Source organism: Carassius carassius, chromosome 36, assembly GCF_963082965.1.
Source record: "Carassius carassius chromosome 36, fCarCar2.1, whole genome shotgun sequence".
NCBI classification, from domain to species: domain Eukaryota; kingdom Metazoa; phylum Chordata; class Actinopteri; order Cypriniformes; family Cyprinidae; genus Carassius; species Carassius carassius.
Window position 1 is genome coordinate 6,157,200 of NC_081790.1, and position 22,751 is coordinate 6,179,950.

Sequence of the window (22,751 nt, forward strand, 5' to 3'; positions counted from 1 at the left end):
CATTTTGGACTACCTGTAGCTCATTTATTGAAGTTGCAGAAAAACCACCTAACAGTGCATTACAATAGTCTAGTCTAAAGGTAATGAATGCACGAACTAACCTTTCTGCAATCCGTAGAAATGTCACTTTCAAAAGACAAGTTTATGTCTAATATAACACCCAAATTAGGAAGTAGTTTAGTTTAGTTAGAAGTTTCATCTGGTCTTGTTGAAATATATAGTTGAGTATCATCAGCATAACAATGGAAACTAATCCCGTATTTTCCAATAATAATACCGAGGGGCAACATGTATACTGAAAATAGCAGAGGACCTAGGATAGGTCCTTGTGGCACTACATAGATTAATGGATTTAATGTAATTGAGATGATTCCCACGTTTAAAAAGACAAAGTGATAGTGATCGGAAAGGTAGGATCTAAACCATCTTAAAGCCTGCCCTTGATTACCCGTATAGTTTGTAATCAGTCTATGAGTATGTCATGATCTATGGTGTCGAAAGCAGCACTAAGATCAAGTAAAACTAGCAATGAGATGCAGCCTTGGTCTGACGCAAGAAGCAAGTAATTTGTAACTTTGACAAGTGCAGTTTCTAAGATATGATGGGGCCTGAAACCCGAAAATTCTTCACAGAATTTTATTTATTTTTTTTTTTGTAGGAAAGACCACAATTGAGCTATTCTCATGCGCAAATGTTTTCCTCTGTGTGTGTGTCTGTCTGAAGATTTGTCCTTCATTTCTCACAGACTCTGAGCCCCAGGGTAGTAACCTTACTGTCATTGCAATGGGATGGTCACAGACTCACACAGAGTTGAAGTCAGGTCAGGTCAGGGGTCACAGCAGACCCTTATAAATTGTTCTGGGGAACACTAGAGAAAAGACTGATGAGAACAGAGCTCCTGAGAGATGTTTGTCCCTGCGAGATATACCTCCATGTTTACCCAAGCTGGGAGTAGAGAAGAATCTGCTTGTGTGGTGATAGTTTTAGTGTTGACACATTCCACAGTTCATGAGCTCTCTAATGCCCTGACACATATAATAGAAGATAGGTTTTGAATGGTAATGTTTCATAAAAAAACATAAAAGATGTTTTTTTAATTTAACATAGCTTTTAAGGTTAAAAGATAAAATAAAAGGTCCCAACATAGAACCTTGAGGGTTTCTCATCCTAAAACAATATCAAAGGATAACTAGATGAATTTGGATATGAATCTTGTTCTGATTTAGATCTAGTTTTGGCTCCAAGTCGGTTTTGGATCTAGATCTCAATATGAATTTAGGTCTGAATTAAATCCAGCAGAAGCAATTGCTAAGGCGTTATGGATGTTTTCTAGATGGTTGGTAACTAACCCAAGTTAAAGAGCCCAATGCTATGATATTCTGGTCCTTAAATAGGGACCAAATCCCTTCTGTAATGTAAAGCGGCTTTTAGTTGACTTTTATTATCTCTGACATTTCCAATGGCAAGTAGTACAGGTACTGCATGGAGAACTTTTCAGATTCATTTGGAGCTTTAGATGAGTTGAAGTATTTTAACAAATTTTTTTTTTCTTTTTTACTTTTAATATTATTAGGCCATATGCGACTTCCAGACTAATTACTAGGATGTGTTTATGCAACAATAGATATAATTTAATCAAAATTATGAGATTAGTCAAGGACAAGTAAAAATTACCAATATTTTTCTACTAAAATGTCATTTATTAAACCCCCCCTGTAAAGTGGGTTATGTGGTTATGTGCAGTTGTTCATTATTCATTTATTTTACCATAGTGAATAAGCAGAGGTCTGCTTCACAAACAATATGAAATCTCCATGTGACTGCAATCAGCTGAAATAAGTTTCTGACATTTATTTCCAGACTAAAGGTATAAGAATTGAGCCTGGGTTGGCATAAGGGGCTCTAACATCAAAGTTTAATTTCTAATGAATAATTCAACTAATCAGGATTTATGGGAGTTTTAAGGTGTCTCAAGAAAGGATCTGGAGTCATTTTATAGCGATCCACTGACAGGCCAGACATGTTGGGACAAGCGTGGGATTTAAGTATCAAAGTCAAGGGGTTTGCTCGTACTGACAGGTGCTGTCACGGGTCATCACACTCTGTCGGTTTTAGGATCCCCTTGTTTTGAGTGTCTCAAAAGCATAGTTAATTAAAAACAATTTAGCAGCAGTTTTTGTTTAGTAGATTTCCTCCCCAATTAAAATCTGTGAAGAAAATGCACAGAAAAAAGTCTGCATCTTCCACCTGGGCATCATAACAAACAGACGGGTGTTAACATGAAAAGCAAGACAATTTCAAAATAAAAGAGACAAACACTTTTTTACATACATTTAACATCTTGCTTCAGCAGTTTCATAGACTGTGCAATGACTTTACATAGTTACAACAAACAAAAACAGGGCTGCAATATGAAATTGTACATTACCAAAACATTTTCATAATTAGTTATGCCAGGCTTCCTAATCATTTATTAAATAAACTTCACCCCATTTATTTTCTTCTCCCTCTAGCACATTAAACAAATAAATCATGTTGGTTTCGTAGGCTTAATGTTTGTCTGAACTCTGTAGGGTTATTATCAAAGTGAGGGATGAAATTATAGAACACATTTCTTGGAGATTAGTGCCCCCCAGTGACGAGAAGTGAAATGATTCTTTTAACGATTCACTTTCTAAGCACATCTGTCCACATGATTTACAACAGTGTTATTTTTATTATTATCAGATTATTATTATTATTATTTTAATGAATATTGTTTGTTCAACATAAATACTTTCAATTATGACATTAAAGACATGATGAAATTATGAAAGTTTCAAATAAATTGAGTTATTTTCATCAAAGAGCCCAACGTTTTGTATGGTATGTTCCTCTTATAGGCCTACACCTCATATCATAGTTGTGTGAGAGTGAAGATAAACTAACATCTTTGATAGACTGTAGATGTAATTATCTCAGTGTTTATGTCAGCTCACTTGCCATTAGTTTGTAAAATGACTAGCTGGTATTTTCACTTTTAAAACACAAATACAGGGCATAAATTAGAAGTGTGTAATTGTAGTTTTTCTCTTTTTCTGTACTACCTCACTGTTAATATAAAGGCCAATGGAGTCCATTTTATCAAGATTTTAGGTTAATATTTAGAAGAAACTGTATATATTAGGTCCTGCAAATGGCTTCCATTTCTTATGTTTTCCATTGTTTTTAATCCCCATTTTGCACTGATATAATTTTTTATTTATTTTTTAAGTAGAAATGTTTATATAATCTCATAAAAGCTGCTTGTTTTATGATTAAAATAATAAAAGAATTAGCAAAACACTGTTTAAAGTAGTTTTAGATGGCATATAGTGCATGCATCTGATATAATTGTGAACTGTTTCCTCAGACATAATGAGCTGTTTGTGTGTTTCATCTTGTTTGTGAAATGATTTTGTTTTCTTTCCGTACAGATAAGAGTCACTGGTGAGAACAACAGCTCACACGCTCATTTATCGCTCCCTCACACACCCCATGCTAAAACAAGAACAACACTGACATCTACGTTACTCTGTGATGGGATGTGTAGTTCTAGTTCTGCCTAAACAGTGATAAGAAGCGTGTGTCTTTTATAAAAACAAGAACTATGTGATGAACAGCCTTGCATAGGAAACATCAATATTTGCTGCTTTTATGTGGCAGATGGCAGAAATTTGAAAGAAAAAGTATCATATGTATCATATAAGAGCATCATATAGACTGATCTTTTAGGTTATTGCTGTACACACAGCAGGAGCGCTTCGCTCAAAAACTGCTCTATCAGACATTACATGCAGGATTAAATTAAAATGACATCCATTTTTTCTGAAGACAGTCGGTTTCCTTCAGAAATACAGTGTTATAAAAACACCCGCACTCAATATATAGTCAGAAACACCAGACTGTCCTTGCAAATTTGGAACTGCCCCACTTTATAGAGACAGACACCGGCATTGTAGACTGCTCTCACAGGAAACAATTCTCGTCCTCCGTAAAATGCGCTGCACACATCTGAATATTTGGGTTGAACTGTTCTGGAACAGTGTTTTTAAATATAACCTAACCACTGATTTCTAGTTGTGTCCTCTTTTGGAAGACCAAACAAAGTAGTTTCACTTTCAAAACAAAACACAGCAACTCCACAACATGTCGGCGGAGGCTACCGCGAGATTAAAAGTTACGCCTTCTTTCTTTGCGTGAACATTTGGGCTGCATTATGCAAATCATCCCACATCGTGATGTAGACATGTGGGGGCGTGTTAGAACGAGGCATTTTAGGGGCGCGTGGTAGACTCTGAATTTTATAAGAATATCTCTTTGGATTTGAGACTTTAGTCTTTGCAACTTTAAAGATCATCTTTATGCACCAAATGCCTTTAACTCTCCGAAGAGAAAGGAAAAATGTAAATCACATCATATGACCCCTTTAAGATAATTTTGTGTTTGGATGGCTGTGCTAATTGTTTTGAGAACAGTTACTCTGCATTGGGGAAAAGTGTCAAATCAATTGTGATAAACTGTAATACTTTAAGTATGGGTAATGAAATTTAATCTGTCATTTATTTATATAATCCTTTTTAATTTACTATTAACATTACTGCTTTTACTGTACTTTTGATTAAATAAATGTAGCCTTAAAGGGTTAGTTCACCCAATAATCATAATTATGTAATTAATAACTCACCCTCATGTTGTTCCAAACCAGTAAGACCTCCATTTATCTTCGGAACACAGTTTAAGATATTTTAGATTTAGTTCGAGAGCTGAAGATGAACACTGAACCCTTTAAGTGAGCATAAGAAACTTCTGTCAGAAACATTACAAAATCGCCTTCCAGAAACAATAAAAAATACAGACCCCAAACTTTTAAACAGTATTTATGCTTTTAGAGAAAATTAACAATTATAATATTATTAAATATTTATATAACTAAACTTTTATGTCTTCATAATACAATGGAATCAGCTTCGTGAAAATCTTTTGCATCCAGATGGTGTAGTTACACAATCTACCAGCAGTCAGCTAACAGAGCCATGCTAACCAGCCAAACCTTCACCCATCAGTCCTAACAGGTTATAAGGAGACACCAGAGGATTGTGGGAAATGGTTTAAAGGTCATTCAAGTGTGAACTGACCACATTGTGACTCTAAACGCCTTCAAAATCTTCAAAAAGTCTCCACAAAGTGTTCAATCTTAACCAGGCTGTCAGCTTCAAAGCCACTTCAAGACATAATTAGGGTGTTTTCACGACTCTGTAGACCTGTGGAATGCCAAACATCTAATCAATTTCTTGTCTACGTATTTATTCCTAAATTTAGATATCCGATTCATTGTTGCAGAGGTGGACGACCCAGACCTCGATTCATTTCTGTGAAGGTCGTGACCTAACACTTGTTGCGGTTGCCGTTATACACTTCACGCAGGCTAATAAACAACCTGTTGCCGGTCCAAATATCAACACGGTCAGTTGCCGTAAATCAGGCGTATTTACAAGGTGCTCTGTACACCTTTGTTTCTGAAGGGCGATGTTGACGTGTTCGGGGAGTCAGATAAAGAATATTTCTCACCAACTCCTTCCTGTTTTTCCGAACAAGGCCTTTGTTTTGCCACGGGAGTCCTGCTCCTCAGTTCTCAGGGGAATGATGAACCGCTGCATTCGTGCCTGAGAGAAGCATGGAGCAGATCTGTGTTATCAGAGACCTCTTCAACCCGCTCTCTTGTTGTCTGTCTCTCTGTCAGCAGGCTCTGGGTCTTGGCCGGGTCATGGCCACTCATATTAGGAGGAGTATAATGAGAAGTAATTATTATTAAGTGTCAGTGAACTCAGTTATCTTTGAACTTGCAAGTAGCTTACTGTATGTGATCTATCTATCTATCTATCTATCTATCTATCTATCTATCTATCTATCTATCTATCTATCTATCTTTTGTTAAAGTCGACAGATAAACTGCAACGAATTACAACTTCAAGCAAGGTTGCCTTTATTTATTTATTTTTTACTTTTCTGCTATTTGATTTGCAATTGTATAATCTCTGCTATTACACTTCAAACTCATAAGAGATCGAATCAACTTTTTTGTTGTTAAACAAATGAATAAAGGCATTTGTTATTTTGATTGAAACAATATTATTTTAACAATAACAATAATTAGAAAATGATTGCTGAATGTAAAATGGGATAACTATGTTTTTTTGCACACTTTTATTCAGCCAGGACACATTAAATTGAGCAAAACATTGTATTAAAATCATTTATAATGTTACAAAAAATAGATATTTTTAAACCTACTATTCATCAAATAAACCTGATAGAAATATCACAATTTCCAAAAACGTATTAAGCAACACAGCTATAACACTGATAATAATAATAATTAAAGCTGCAAGCAGCGATGAACGGGCCCTCGCACCCGGGCTCCCCAGCAGTGAGTGGCATTAGTAAAAAGGTGAACGGTGAGAAATATGCATTTAAAGTCATAAATATAAGTGAAATATATCAAAGTATATTCCATATATGTGTCAATCGTCCTGTTGCCAGCAGGTGGCGCTATCATTATAATGGAATATTGGCCTTCAGATGTGTTCAGGCCAGGACTCTTATCGAACATGTGAAGTTTGGGGAAGATTGAACATTTTATGCCTGAGTTACAACAACTTCTCTAGCTGCAGAGGTGGGTAGTAACGAGTTACATTTACTTCGTTACATTTACTTGAGTAATTTTTTGGGGTAACTAATACTTTTTGGAGTATATTTAAAGATGGGTACTTTTACTCTTACTTGAGTAAATTTTGGGGGGAAAATCTGTACTTTTACTTCGTTACTGTGGGCGACGCTCCTCTCGTTACTTTATCTTAATGCAATAAATGTTATAAATGCTTCAGTTTATTCCAAATGTGCCGTCTACTTTTCTCTGGACAATGAGCGATGCCCATTCGCGAATGATTCATTCTTTTGAGTCAATTCTGTTCAAAGGCTTGATCAAACCAATTTGCTAAATTTAACATCGCAAAGGCCTTTAGATTAGGCGTACCAATTTTGGTGTTGATCTGAATAAATCTCTAGGAGGAGTTCGTTAAAATACAACGCATGGAAATGACAAAAATTGCACAAAATCTGCTCATAATATTAAAAATAACCGACTTCCTGTTGGGTTTAGAATTTTGCTCCAAGAGTCTTTTTTGTAGGTATTGGTGTGTTACATATGTGTGCCAATTTTCGTGCATGTACGTGAAACATAGCTGGAAGGCTGTTGATTTTTTTAGTATAGGTGGCGCTGTCCAGCCATTTTGCCACACCCTCTTCTGAATCCTATATCAGACGAAAATTTTCACCAGGTTTGACGCGTGTGCAAAGTTTCATGACTTTTTGAGCATGTTTAAGCCCTCAAAAATGCGATTAATTTTGGAGAAGCGAAAGAATAATAATAAGAAACAGAGCAGATACATTAGGGTCCTCACACCATCGGTGCTCGGGTCCTAATAATAATAATAATAATAATAATAATAATAATAATAATAATAATAATAATAATAATAATAATAATAATAAAATGTTTCAAGTCAGCAAATCAGTATATTAGAATGATTTCTGAAGGATCACGTGACACTGAAGACTGGAGTAATGATGCTTATAATTCAACTTTGCATCACAGATTTAAATTACATTTCAAAACATATTCAAATAGAAAATGGTTATTTTAAATTGTAATAATATTTCACAATATTACAGATTTTACTGCATTTCTGATACATAGTATTTATTAGAGTATAAGAGTATAAGTATATATTTGAGTATATATTTATGAGTATATATATGAGTATATATTTCTTAGAGTATAAGAGACTTCCTTCAAAAGCATTACAGCATTTAATGTTATGACAGATACTTTTATTTGAATATACTTCAGTAAATTATGTTTTTATCTTTTACAGTCTATGGTTTTTATATAAGAATATTGTTTAAAAGTGATATATAATCAGTCTGATATTTTATTGAATATCTTGGTTTAGCTTTGATAGATCTACTTTAAATCTTTATAGTTAAAGATGCAAAGAGCAAATACTGTTTATTAATTGTACTGTATATTGTGTGTGTGTGTGTGCGTGTGCGAGTTTTAATAAGATTTAAAGTCAAAGGTGTCTAAAGCTCATTGGCTTATAGAGGAAAGAATAGCTGTGCCTGTTGAGGAAACAATGCATGATAAGAAGGAAAACCCTAAAGAAAAGCTCCTGGATGGCTCTCTAAAAATAAAACTTTTTTGACCATAAAACCTAGATGGAAATTACTTGGAAATAGATGGATATGACCAAACGTACACATTTAAACTATGTCAGAGAATTTGGGTTTAGAGTCTAAGATTTGTATGCTCATCAAGGCTGCATTTATTTGATTAAAAATACTGTAAAAACAGTGGGATATTTAAAAAAATTACTACAGTTTAACATTACTGTTTTCTATTTTAATATATTTTAAAATTACATTTATTCTTGTGATTCGAAGCTGAATTTCCAGCATCATTCCTCCAGTCTTCAGTGACACATGATCCTTCAGAAATCATTCATATATGCTGATCTGACGTGCAAGAAACATTTCTTATTAATATCAATTTTGAAAACAGTCGGCTTAATTGTGGAATAAGTATTTTTGAACTCTGTGTACACTTTGTCATGTTTGTAATCGAACAGCCACAAAACTGCAGTTCGGTTCATACAGAAATGTGTTAATGAACGTGTTTATGTTTCAGTGAAGTGAAGTTGACCACAGGAAAGGTATTTTGTTAACCTGTTGCGGAGACGGAAGCGAGACATTCCTCTTTTCCCGTCCTGTCCCGTGGTGACGTGTGTCAGTTGATAAATTCCAGCCATGTTTGAATCCTGTCCCAGAGGCAGACACAACAACAACAGGAAGTAAGACCCTTTTCACAGGTGTCAGGAAACACAGGAAATAAACAAGTGGGATGCTGGGAAACAGCCTCATATGAGACCTCGGCGAGGTGAGGGATCTAACGGTTATTAATAGTCCACGGTGGCTATTTTCAGAGCTTGTGTTGAAGGACGGGGTGTTTTCATTCAGAAACCTCTGGAAAGAAGGTTAGATCTGGATAAACATGTAATATACATTTTCAAAGTTTTTTGTGTTTATTTTTAAGATTGTATAATAATTTAACCAAACGTTTGGTTTTGTATTAGTTCAAATATGTCTAATTGTATTAAGCATAAGGCCTGCTTATTCAAATTTGGGGCTAGTGGTCACACGGGGAAGCGAAGAACTTTTAAAATAGAAAGATATTTTTAAATGCATTTTTTTAAAAATATGAAACAATATTATTAATCTCAAGAATTATGCGTAATTATGCTCCATTATACTCAAATACTAAAATTAAAAATATATAAAGATACTGTCTTTCAAATAAATATTCTCTCATTTTGCCTCGTTGTTTCTCCTATATCTTGAGGTTAAAAACAGATCTCAGTTAACTTGAATATTAAAAAGAGAACATTTTTTATATAATTTTGCATGTTTTTCCACACTTTTAAAATGTTTAAAACAGAACTTGTAATTAAAAACTCAAAAACTTGACTTAAAAAGGCAAAACAACAAGAGACTGGATTTTGTCCTCATAATTACATAGTTTTAATTTAAATCTCATACATAAAGCAGTAAGAATTCATATTATCTCTTTCAAGAGGGTTTGAAAGCAAAGATACAGATAATAATTTACACACAGATTAGAAGGATATACAGTACATAATTTATAATAATCTCCTTGGCCTTAATATACCACACACATGAAAAACATCACTGTTTAGCATTACAGATGTCCTATCACTGAACTTCGACGCTAATGCTGATCAGAATTGGAATTGAGTCTGGTATATAATCTAAGAATATGCATCTCATTAAATACGATTTGATTGTAATGCATTCATAATGTAAAAGTGTTTGTGTGTGTTCATTCAGTGTTGACATCTCAGTTTCAGCATAATGAGCCCCTGCGGGAACACTATTATTTGGATTTCAAACTCTACTGGATATTTGCATGTTTATTTGTGTGCATGTGATTCATGTAGACATGCTTTGGAATAAAGACATAACTGGCATACACATCTGTAAAAAGGTCTTTGACCCTTTTAAACATATTAAAATATATCCATTTGGTCCTTTAATTTATAATGCTACATGTACACTGACTAAACTGAAGAAAGAGAGTTGCTGTCAGCGAGGGGTGAGAAAATTGCGAGCAGAAGAACGATTGCTGCTGGTTTCAGTGTTTCCGTCGCCTGAGCCCACACCATTACCTGTCATACAATAAGAATAAAAAAATAAATAAAATTAATATCCTAAATAATGTCACTTTATATCAAAGGAAGAGTTTTAAATATTTTTATTTTTATTTTTTTTAATTCAAAAATAAATTATTTTATGTGCTTTAATAAACTGTAAACTCACCTTCACTTGAATGAGATTTCAGCATGGCCATTTTAGCCAAGAATTTAAAGGAGAGACAAGCGCCTGTTTCCCTGTCACACAATCCACCTGCTTTACAGTTGCATGTTTTCCGACATTCCATGCCATATGTTCCGTACATGCAGTCTGATAAGAGAAAACACAAACATGTTAGAGCTGATTTAACCATTACAGGATCTGTACCACTTGTCATTAACAAAGACTCTTTTTGAATATATTTACTTCTATTGCTGATCCAGTGTTTGTGTAAAAGGATCAGAAGGCTCACTTATGGCTACTTGGGGTAAGACTCAATGTGGAAGGAGTGTGTTTTACCAATACAAAGCAATGAGTGTTCTTTCATCAACTCACATTGTTCTTACATAATACTTTAAGTAATAATTTAGGGGCCCTCATTTCTATATATAATGTTTTTTTTTCTTTTCACATCTCTTTTGACTGTCACTTTTGTTGATTGTCACTTTGTTTTACTTTTTTTTTTTTAAATCTAATTTGAAATCTATAGGATATTTAATTTGTATAAGGGCATCATAAATATAAAATCTTCATTTATTTATTTATTTATTTTGCATACACATTCTCTTGTACACAACTCGCTTTGAATTCTATATTTATGGTTTTTATAATTTATGAAGGCTGCATTGTGTGATTTTCAAGATACATAACGTTACAGGTCTAAAATTTTGGTGGAAAGCAATACTTTTAATTTCTTATTTTATGTATTAAATATTATACATTTTTTAAAAGATATTATTTTTATGTCAAGATTAAATTAGAAATCCATTAATACGTTTTTTTACATTTTTAAATCCTCACATATATAATATATGCCCATAATTAGGATATAATTAATTAATAAATAGTGCGAATATAAAGATAAAGAAATAAAGCAATTCGTCTTTTTGGTAACGAAAGTAAAGAAAGTAAGTAATAGGCCTACACAAAAAAAAATCTATGTAAATATTTTTAATTGATTTAAGTATTTTAAATGATATTTTGCTCTGAAAGTTGCAGTTTATAATTAAGAAATAACTGGTTGCAAAATCAATGAATCCGTTGAATGACAATCCCCCCACAATCCCATCTGCCCGAGCAGGTGCACCCATCAGCCCGTACCTTTGCAGATGCCATATTCATCTCCATAATCATCTTCATCCTTGTAGAAGTCGCAGAAGAGTCCCGGTCCGCACTTGACGCCGTGCATCCCGGACACGGTGCGGTAGCAGTGCTCTCCCCGTCCCGCGGCGCAGAGCTGGCAGCATCCGCAGTCATCCAGCACCGTGCGCCTGCAGCGCTGCGTCGAGCCGCACCGCGCGGGGTTGCATTTATCCGGGCAGCTGACGGCGTATTTACCAGAGGGACCCCACGCGTCAGCGTCTCCGAGCACCATCAGCAACAACACCGGGATCGCGTACAAACGCATGTCTTGAAGTGCTAGCGAACACCACGCTGGATGCTGTCCTCGGGTCTAGTGCGCTGAGGAGGAGCTGTCCTCTACAGTGAGTCAAATGGCTCGGGCTGCATGACTGTCAGCTTTAAACAAGTTTGTTTTGCACATAGTATGCCCTCGTCAGTTTCCTCAATCCGGTGTTGTTGTCTATTTGCCAGCCTCCCCCTTCCCTGTTTTAGAAATCCGGCGTGGAAGTGGAATTAGAGCCGTGCTGCCATCCAGGAATTGATGTCATCACTGAAGTCTGGAGTTGTTTGTTTGTTTGAAGGTTTTTCAAGATGACCCTCGTGACCCCCAGGGCTCCTTGTTCCTGACGTGAACGTGCATGACGAGATGTTTTTGGTAGCAAAAAAAGATTCTTCTTCTGTGACTTGATTTACAGTAAACAGTTTGGTGAAACAGTTTGCACACAGAAATGTCACAAATTTCACAAATAATTACAAAGAAAAGGCAGGTAACACTTCTTCAATAATCTGTTTCATTTATGAGGACAAGGCATATGTGTGTGTGTGTGTGTGTGTGATTTGTGTGTGTGTGTGTGTCAAAAGTTTTTGAACAGTATACTTTTAATGATTTTAAAATGTCTCTTCAGCTCACCAGGCCTGCATTTATTTGATCCAAAGTATAGCAAAACTAACTTATATTAACCCCCCCCCCCCAAAAAAAAAAATAAAATAAAAAAAAAATAAAAAAAAAAAAATAAAAAAATAATTTGACTCCCCAAGCTAATAAAATAATAATAATAATAATAAAATGTTTCTTGAACAGCACATTTGCATATTAGAATGATTTCTGAAGGATAGTGACTCTGAAAACTGGAGTAATGATGCAAAAAAAATCACTTTGAACACAGGAATAAATTACATTTTAAAATATATTCAAATAGAAAGCAGTTATTTTAAATAGTAAAACATTTTTTTCACAATATTACTGCTTTTGCTGCATTTCGGATCAAATAATAGCTTAAGAAGAACATTCTCTAAAAAAACATAAAAAATCTTACTGATCAAAAATTTTGACTGATTTAATCAAATGTCAAATATACTCTCTCTCTCTCACACACACACGCGTATATATATATATATATATATATATATATATATAGCCTACTGTATATATATACTGTATATATATATATATATATATATATATATATATATATATATATACATATATATATATATATATATATATGCACAACAAACAGCAAAGCTATCAAAAGCTATCATTATACAATTTATTTATTTCTAATTTGATATATTGTAATAACAGGATGAGTGTCTTACATTAATGGATTCATACAATGTAAATACAATATGTCCAAGCTTCCATTTTAATTATTTTAATGTTACCTGAACATTAAAAAAAAAAGAAAACATTGAAATATTTCTTCAAAGTCATAACGTGGCCCATTTTAGCTGATGGGGTTGAAAAACTGAACTTTATAAAATAATCTGGCTCTCTGCAATATTTTTTCTTAATTTGACATCAAGATACCATTTATGATGATTTCAGAAATGTAAATGTTATTAAAACATTGACCTGGTTGAAAATGTCGTCATGAAATAGTCTAATTTTATGACATTTTATTAAGTATACAAATAAACATTCAACTAAATATTAATGACACATCTGTATAATATATATCTTGAAAGTCAAACTCTTTAAATACCCTTTCCGGAAAAAGAGTCTCCATAAAATAAGCTATATTGGAAAAGAACACAAGCGTCATACGTCCGGGGGCTGCAATGCAGATTATCCAGCACTAGATGGCGCTGTTGCCATTAAACAACGGCAGGAGAGTGAATTGTCACATTTCATGTCACTATTATATACTTTAAAAAGGCCTCAGTATATTTATTTATTTATTGTTTGTATTTTGTGTGTGTGTGTGTGTGTGTGTGTGTGTGTGTGTGTGTGTGTGTGTGTGGATAATTCGGGTCGCATTAGACAAAACAAAAATCTGAAAGACATGCAAAAGCCTTTAAAAACGACATGAATATTTAAAATAAGAATTATAATGAATAATAATTATATAAATATTTACATATTAAATACAGTAATGGTAAATAACGTGTCATAAACAAAAGCTAGACATAACGGGCGCTTATGATATAAACGTCATGACGTCATGACACTACGCCGTATGCGTAAAGTCCACCGCTGCACGCGCATTCCCGAAAACGAATCTTAGATAGATAGAAACGCTATCTTTCATGGCACCAGCTCGCAGAGCGGCAACCTACCCTACTATAAACACCCTCAGCGCGAGATTAAGCGTACTCGCATTGCGTAACTCCTCTTTACCAGGTGCCGTTTAGTTATATTTCATTCAAAATTGTGTGCTTGTGAAGGTAAATACAGGATATGGTTCACAATAAAGCGCAGGATTGACGTCCTTTCTGGTAACGTTAGGCAGCAGGTTTAAAGAGCCTTGCAGGGGGCAGTTGATCTGCTGGGCGTGAATGACAGAAGGAAGACGGGAGATCGGATCGTTTGGTAAGCATTATATAAACTGTCTTTGACATCTGATGAATTGTCGTATCTGTCGCAACTGATGTGGTTTAATAGTTCGTTAAACAGTTGAGCTCGTCATCATATGTCAGCTATTTTTGTATCTATCACTGTTGCTGAGTCCCAGCTGATGCAACAATGTAAGTCGTTCTTAAGTGACAGTTCATGCATGTTGCTCTGGTAGCTCATCTTATTGTGGTTACATTTTGCATAATGCTGTATTTATCATAGAGCGGGGTTTAGATGCATGGTGGGTTGTTTGACAGATCATATCTGATGTTTTCTGGTCCATCACGCTGAACAAATAGCAGTTTTTTGGGGGTGATGTGTTGTATTGGTTATAGATGGTGTGTTCAAACCCTTCAACCCTGTTGAAAAGACCAGGACGTGTAGTTTTATTTGCTGGGATGGATGTCTGTACTGTTTTTACCCCTAACAAAGCCTCCGTTGGTCAACCAACTTCATTGGAAGGACCATGCTGGTTAAAAAATGCTTTCTGCTGTAGTTAAGCAGATAGACAAGCAACAAACTATGGAAATTCATGCTGGTCTAGGATGGTCTTTTCCGCAGAGAACAGGTGACCCATGAACCATCACCATTGTTTCTTCGAGCAAGGCATTTTAAAGGGACAGCTCACCCCAAATTATAATGCTGTTATTATTCACTCAAACTAATATCGCTGCAAACCTGCAACAATACACATTTACAAACTTAAATATATCAAAATATTCTGCCTCAAGTATGATGCCAGTGAAGTCAAACATCATTGGTTCTTGCATGTCTTGTAGAATTTGTGGAAATTAAACATGCTATAATTTTTTGAATGTTTGTAAGCTATGGGTGACCATACTTCCACTTGTTCTGGGCGGGTTTTCTAAACTGCCTAAATTGTCCAGGTTTTGTCTTTTTTTTTTTTTCTTGTTGTTGTTTTCATACTTGCTTAAAGTCATGACTGAAAAGAAGTTTGACCAATAGAAAGCAGGCCTTATACATAATCGACTAATCGCTGCATGCGAGAAGGTGATACCTACAGAGAACAGTCATACCAATGCATATTTTATTATGCATTTATTTTATTTAAAAAATCCCGGGTAGGACATGTCCATGAAAAAGAGGACGTATGGTTACCCTACATCAGTGTAAATGTCCTGTTTCCAAACAAAACAATCACATGGTAGATTTGGAATATAATTCACAAGTCATATGAAGTAGTTTATGCTCCCTTCTTTGTCATTTTTTTTTACCTTGACCGCTTGAGTCCTCATTGACATTCATTATATTGGCTTCTGCAAAATATTAGTTTGCATTTCACTGAAGAAAGCAAAAAGTTAAAGGTTTGGAATGATATAAAGGTGAGTAACTGATGACAGAACTTTACCATCAGGTTTCTCCAGAAGAGTACTGACGGTTACTTAGGCTAAAATGAATGATTATTTTAGGTTTAATAAAATAATTATTAAGTTTCTCAAAACCTTTAATGTTTATACAGTGTTCAGGAGACATTTTGCACTCGTATTCAACAAAAGCCTCAAAGCTCAGCTTTGTAGTTGTGCATTGAAATCTTGGTGTCCCGCTATGTGTTGATGGCCTCTGTCTGAAATGTGATCAGACTGGAAGTAAGTTTTAGTTGTCGCAGTCAGGTGTTCAGACTATCACCTCCCTCAGACCATTCTGAATAGCTGAACTGAATCCACTTTAGTCTCACTTCATCAGAAGGTCAACAGCAATAGCACTTGGCAATGGAAAATCTTGTCTGGACAGCTTTATGTTTGTCTGATTGATTCAAGCTCAGTCCCTCACCTCTGTGGTTGGGAATGACACTGTGGTTCCAAACATATCAGGAATTATTACTATTAAGGCAAAAGAGACAGTCCCAATTTTTAATGCTTCATTGTTGTAATACAGCACTCTTTTAAACGCTGTAAAAAGATTAAACAATACAATGCCTGTGTTGTAATTTAAGCAAGTATTTCCATTAAAAGATGTAGCCTACTTTCATAATAATGCTTTGGTAAGATGTGATTATGTACACACAGACATTAACAGGATGCTCAAATTGGTAAAGCATTGAGATTAGGCTTGCACAAGGGTGTCTATTTTAATATTTAATTTTGATATTATTAATGGTTAACGTGGGTATTTTTAACCATCTTTTGAATTCTTGATTTGATCATAGTGTTATTTTATCAAACTTGATTGGATTGAATGTTATAAAGTTAAACAAACATGGTAACAGCACATACAAAATATAAAATCTATTGCTAGTGGTTATTGATGTCGGTGCTGTTGTTTTCCCACCTAAAATGGCATCACTTCCTGTAGCATAATGTTATTAAGCTTAAAGCGATTTCACAAAAGTCTAACAGGATGGGCAGTGATATTTCACGATTTTTCACAAAATTTGAATGAATATATCCAACACATCTGAACTTCTTGGCGGGAATAACCCAGCCATTATTCTGTCCTCTAGTTCAATTTGAAAAGAACACCCAACAGCTATCAGATCAACACTAGTTTAAAACTGTATGTTGTCTGATCTATTTCTAAATGTGCTCTAAAAGCACTATTTGGGTGCATAACTACCTCTTCCCCATCATTAATAGTAACGTGTAACTGAAGATTGTCTATATTTACACCAGTATGTCTGTTGTAAAGTGGTAAACACCTCAGAGTATAAGCTCAGGATCTCTTTAAACAGTCCGCCACATTAAGGACTTGTTATTGTCATGGTTATTAGTCAGAGTTCCTGGGAATGTGACAGTCGGTCCCACACCACTTCCCACATAACTGTGAAGCAGCTTTGAGAAGCATCCTTTTTATTTTTACACCTAGTGAAACCCTAGAGGCTGTCGGGTGTAATAAATTCCGGGGTATAAGACTCGGACGTGGAAGTGCTGGGTCATGTTGCCCGGCGGGAGGTGGTGGTAACTTGCTCGAAGTGACGAGAAGGCCACCAGGTTCACTGACGTGAGAGAAACGGAGGCAGGCGTTCACGTTGCTTAATTCCCAGGCTGATGGTGTCTGGTTCATTCAAGGTTTTAGTCCTGGATTTTTTCAGTTTAGATCATACTGCTGTGCAAGTGTTGGATTCATCATGTCAATCATTACTGATTGAATGGCTACTGATTTCCAGATATAATAAAGGAAGGTTTCATATTCATATTTTAGCTTATCATATTTTTCCGAGACTGAAATATAATATCATGACTCATGAGTATGTCTCTCATCCTAACCACTGGAGTTTCTTTGTTTCCTCTTTTTATAATCAAAAATGGAAATAAAACCTCTTTAGAGCATTGGAAAAGATGTGAATATAGTACAGTTTGATCAAAAATAAATCAGTGTTATTGTGAAATATTATTACAATTTAAAATAACTGTTTTCTATTTTAATATATAAAATGTATTATTGTGATGGCAAAGCTGAATTTTCAGAATCTTTTAAGGCCCCGATATACTTCAGTAGTAATCGAAGAATGAACTGATATGACGTCATTTCAAACAAAATCAGGCCGAAACAAAGTTTGTTTCGAGTTAGTTTGGGCAGTTCGAAACAGCTCAACAAAGCGAACTTTCAGGGGGAGTTGGTTTTGGCTTCTAAACACCTTTGAGATACCATTGGTCCGTGGCGGTTATGCAGTCGATGGGTGTGTTCTGGAACACACAAATTTATATATGTATTTATTTTTTTGGGTTCATTTCTCAGCGGAGGTCAGACAGTAGAACAACATCTCCAAGTCACTAGCAACATAAATACACTGGAGTGTCAAATAGCTGACCTGCCACAGATATATCATCACCTGCACTATTGCTCGCGGAGAGAAACAGAATACCGTCGCTAAAAAAATCTAATTATTAGTAATAGTAATAAACATAGTAATACTATTACTGTGTAAAACTTGCATTACTTACTTGCATAGCCATAAAAAATTCAATGCTGGAATAATTAAATGTCTCCGATTTCTTTGGAGCTTACAGGTTAGAGTTTGAACTAATGCGTCGCATACTCAAACTGAGGTTTTTAAAATGTCACAGTTCTGAAAACAAATGGAGATTTTCGTTGTTACATCTTCAGATGAAAGCTAACTGTCTCTGAGGTTGGAAAGAGACCCAGAAAGGTGAACCCTGGGAGTTGTCAGGCTGTTTTCATCTTTACAGCATCTGTCATTAGGTTATTTGTAGGCTAGTTACAGCCGCTGGAGTCTGTAATCAGTTTTAGAGATACTAACTAGATTAGGGTGAAGTCTAAACCTTCTGATTAATGAGTCACAATGATGTAAGGGCCAAGTGATTCGCTGTTTATCTGTAGTGCATGACTATTGTTGTCATCAGCGTAAGTAAGCTGTGCATAATGTGACAATAATGTGTTCTTCATGTTTAATCAGAGCGTGCCTCAGGAAAATGACCTTGATTTACTTCTACACATGGTTTCTGGTACATTTCTTACATCCTGACTGGGGAAAACAAGCGCAGACTGTTAAAAAATTTCCTTCAGGAAGACCCTTGAGGAGTGTACGTCTGTTTTTGGAGGAGAGCTGTTTGTAGTACGTTTCTGACAAGGATGTAATCACATTCTGGATTTAGAGGGACCAAATATAATAGTAATTTAAGAATGAACCATTGTTATACACATATTGGTCAAATAATAATTTGAATATCATGGGTGACATGTCCATATTTTCCAATGGAATTGCAATATGCACCATAACAAACAAAACTTTAAAATGCCAGACATAAGCTCTGCTCCAAAATCTATTTAGCTGCCTAGAAACTTGACTGGATATGTGTAATGCTTCCTTATTATTAAGTAACAATGAGGCATCTCAGAGGTCAGCAATTGTGGTGCCTATTGATTAAATTATTTTCTAATTTTATTTATACATTTAGATTAAATCATCAATTTAAATGTATTTATTAATTTTTTTATTCAAATTAATTAAAATTAAATGTATTTATTAAAGGGATAGTTCACCCCAAAATGAAAATTCTGTCTTTAATTACTCACCATCATGTCATTCCAAACCCATAAGACCTTTGTTCATCTTTGAAACAAAAATTAAGATATTTTAAATTAAATCCGAGAGCTTTCTGGCCCTGCTTAGACAGAAACTAAACTACCAATTTCATGCACCAGAAAAGTAGTAAGGACATCGATAAAATAGTCAATTTGACATCAGTGGTTCAACCTTAATTGTTGCATGTTCATAAGAGCACTACAATGCATGTGTTTGGATTCCTCTGTGTGTAAACAAAGCGCAGTGCATCCAGGTTGTACCTCAGAAAGCCGCCTCCTGGATCAGTAACGCCACACGCATGCGTCGTGGTACTCTCCTGAATGCACAAGATGTCACTTGGACTGTTTTAATGATGTCCTTACTACTTTTCTGGGGCTTGAAAGTGGTAGTTTTGTTGCTGTCTAAGCAGGGTCAGAAAGCTCTCGGATTTCATTTAAAATATCTTAATTTGTGTTTCAAAGATGAACAACGGTCTTATGAGTTTGGAACAACATGAGAGTAATTAATAACAGAATTTTCATTTTTGGGTGAACTATCCCTTTAAATCAACCACTTTCGCAGACTTAGGGCTTACAAGAGCTCCATGAACGTAGAATATGTAATTACCCAAGTGGCAAAATGCTAAAATATGTTCTATTTTTTTATAAACACAGAAGTCTATTGTCAGTAGCATAGTGATGCATAAAGCACCTCTCACACACAAGTCACTTTCAAACCCAGCAGGTTCCTGTTGGTCAATATGGTTATTGAAATATGGCAATATGGCTATTGAAACTGATGTCTTTGCTAGGTCTTGAACTGTATTTTTAATTTTCTTTTTCTTTTTTTCTCTTTTCCAGCTATGTGCCTCTTGCATGTGAATAATGTACAGTGATGGTGCCTTCTCAGACCCACATGATGCTCAAGTGGCACGAGCACCTGAACAGCTCCTGGGCGGCGGAGGACAGCGTTCAGACAGCCACACGTAAAGGAGCGGCAGCTCTCTATGCAAAACTGGTTTACAACAAGGAGGTTGTGGGCTTGGCCCAACCAGTGCAGGACCTAATGGGTCCACGCTTGCCTGACTTCCAGTACGAATCCAGCACTGAGGAGGAGAAGGAGGAATATCTGTCCGCTATGCTCCACAGTCAGCGATGCCTTGCCCACCGCATGGTGGCGAAGACCCCCTTTGCTCTATCCCTGCACCACAGACTGATGGTCCTCCAGAGGGTGTTCTACGCCCTCCATAGCAAGTATCATGACCGATTCCGAGCACCGCTGCCTCCCCAGCCATCATCCACCAGTGCAGAAGGGGGTGCTCTAGAGTCAGTGTCTGAGCCTTGGCCAGCAGGCAGTTCCCGTTCAAAGTCGGGCACAGATGTTCTCATTGAAATGGGAGTCCGGACTGGGTTGAGTCTCCTTTTTGCCCTACTGAGGCAGAGTTGGCAACGTGGGCTTCTTGAGAACCCACCAGACGTAGCACTGTGCAACGAGGTGCTGGCAACCGCGTCTTCAGTCCTGGCCGCCCTGCCACCTCTTTCCTTGGCCAACGAGAACAAGATCCCAACAGTGGGGCTTGACTGTCTTACGCAAGTTGGAGACTTTCTAAAGAAGACGGCGGTCAGCGGATCCGGGGCGGATCGGGCAGGTCGCAGGCTATCCCTGGAGCTCCTCCTCTCGTTAGCCTTACAAAGAGGATCCTTGCGCTTCCTTCTGGAGTGGGTGGAGGTGGCGCTGGCTGCCTCCGCTTCCTCTACCACGTCTAAAACAGTTGGAGTGGGTTACGATCTGATCCATCAAACCCTGCAACAGATGCGCCAGCACATGGTGTGTTCTTGCACTATGTGGCTGACCTAGCGGTCATGCTAATAGCATGAGTGAAGTAATATACATTAAAACTAATGGGCTCTAATATAGAAAGCTGTGCCTCTTTCAAACACAATTGGGTATAGAGTTACGGTGCTGAGGCAAGGCTAACACTTTCCTTCATTTATTCATCCCACCCTCAGCACTTAAAGCAAATTGTTGTTGCTAATAGCTACTGCTAATACATTACTGCCATACAGTAGTTTACCATTATTCTGTATTCCTCTCATGGAGGGCAGGAATGATTTAAACATATATCTCCTTGCTCTAACTAATATTGTGGCTTTCAATTGACCGGGAGCTTTTGGCCATCTACCCAGATCTGAAAGCCGCCGGAGCCACACCAGACCTGCCATGTGCCATGCTCCAATTTATTCACGTCTTAATCAATGGGAAATATGTCTACTTCATGTCTACTTTAGTGCTTGAAGTTCAGCAGAACTTGTTCCCTGTACTAAAGGAACTGTTTGGATAAAGATTTTTCCACTCCTGAGTTGAAGGTTAATTCGTTCTCTGGACCACTAGCTGGTTAAGAACGTTATGAGATGAAGCCAGAGACTATCTTCAATAAAAAAATAATAAATACATTTCCTTTCATGATAATGTCACCTGGGCAACTGGATATTGCTAATCAATAGACAAATAATGATTTGAATGTTGTGTTTTAACCAACTTTGGCATTCAGGTCACTTTTTCCAAAAAATTCCTACTGTACATTTTAATTTCTCTAGGCATATTTTGTTTTAATCAATTAAGGAAGTGACTAGAGTTGCCATTTAACTTTGGGTTCATATAATTTAATCGGTTTTAACAAATTAAAAAACATAAATGCATGCTTTTATTTTAAAATCATATTAACCAGCCATTACCAAGATTTTCTTGGAAAGAGTCCATTATTTGGAACACATTGCGTCCTATTCCAAGCAATATATTTACCCTATTCATTTCTTAGTGCATGGTATTAATCTGATTGTGAACTGTTTATTTGTGCATATGTTTCATTTATTTTCCAATTTGTTCTGACCTCGTAATTCTTAAAGGGATAGTTCACCCAAAAATGAAAATTGTCATCATTTACTCACCCTCATGTTCATTCCAAAATGTTAAACATAAAAGAAAATATTTTGAAGAATTATGGTAATCAAACAGTTGATGGTTCCCATTGACTTCTATAGTATTTATTTCCCTACTATGGAAGTCAATGGGGACCAACAGCTGTTTCGTTCTTAAATTCTTCAAAGTATCTTCTCTTTGTATTCGACATAAGAAAGAAATATATTCAGATTTGGAATGACATAAGGGTGATTAAAAGATTAACCAAATTTTCATTTTTTGGGTGTACTGTTCCTTTAATCTTTCATTCAACAACCAATTGATAGAAACAAGCCCCTACCCTACATTTATTTTTTTATTTGTATTTTTTTAATAATCTGTTTT

General features: G+C 35.9%; 2 protein-coding genes across 6 annotated transcripts in view; one reads left to right on the forward strand and one right to left on the reverse strand.

The window, feature by feature from the left end:
- Positions 1-10,142: 10,142 nt before the first annotated feature.
- LOC132116657 (endothelial cell-specific molecule 1-like) lies at positions 10,143-12,101 on the reverse strand. Its single transcript, XM_059525520.1, has 3 exons — positions 11,608-12,101; positions 10,474-10,617; positions 10,143-10,322 (listed from the first exon to the last, which is right to left on the reverse strand). Exons 1-3 carry the CDS (start codon positions 11,912-11,914, stop codon positions 10,240-10,242), a joined length of 534 nt encoding a protein of 177 aa, XP_059381503.1. The 5' UTR covers positions 11,915-12,101; the 3' UTR covers positions 10,143-10,239.
- A 2,060-nt stretch (positions 12,102-14,161) lies between these two features.
- Positions 14,162-22,751, forward strand: part of LOC132116998 (probable E3 ubiquitin-protein ligase HERC1) — a 74,755-nt gene continuing 66,165 nt past the window's right edge. For all 5 annotated transcript variants that reach the window (XM_059525967.1, XM_059525970.1, XM_059525968.1 and 2 more), the window contains exons 1-2: positions 14,162-14,440; positions 20,309-21,275. In XM_059525967.1, coding sequence (XP_059381950.1) covers positions 20,343-21,275 — 933 coding nt within the window. In that variant the 5' untranslated portion in view covers positions 14,162-14,440; positions 20,309-20,342. The remainder of the gene's footprint in view (positions 14,441-20,308; positions 21,276-22,751) is intronic.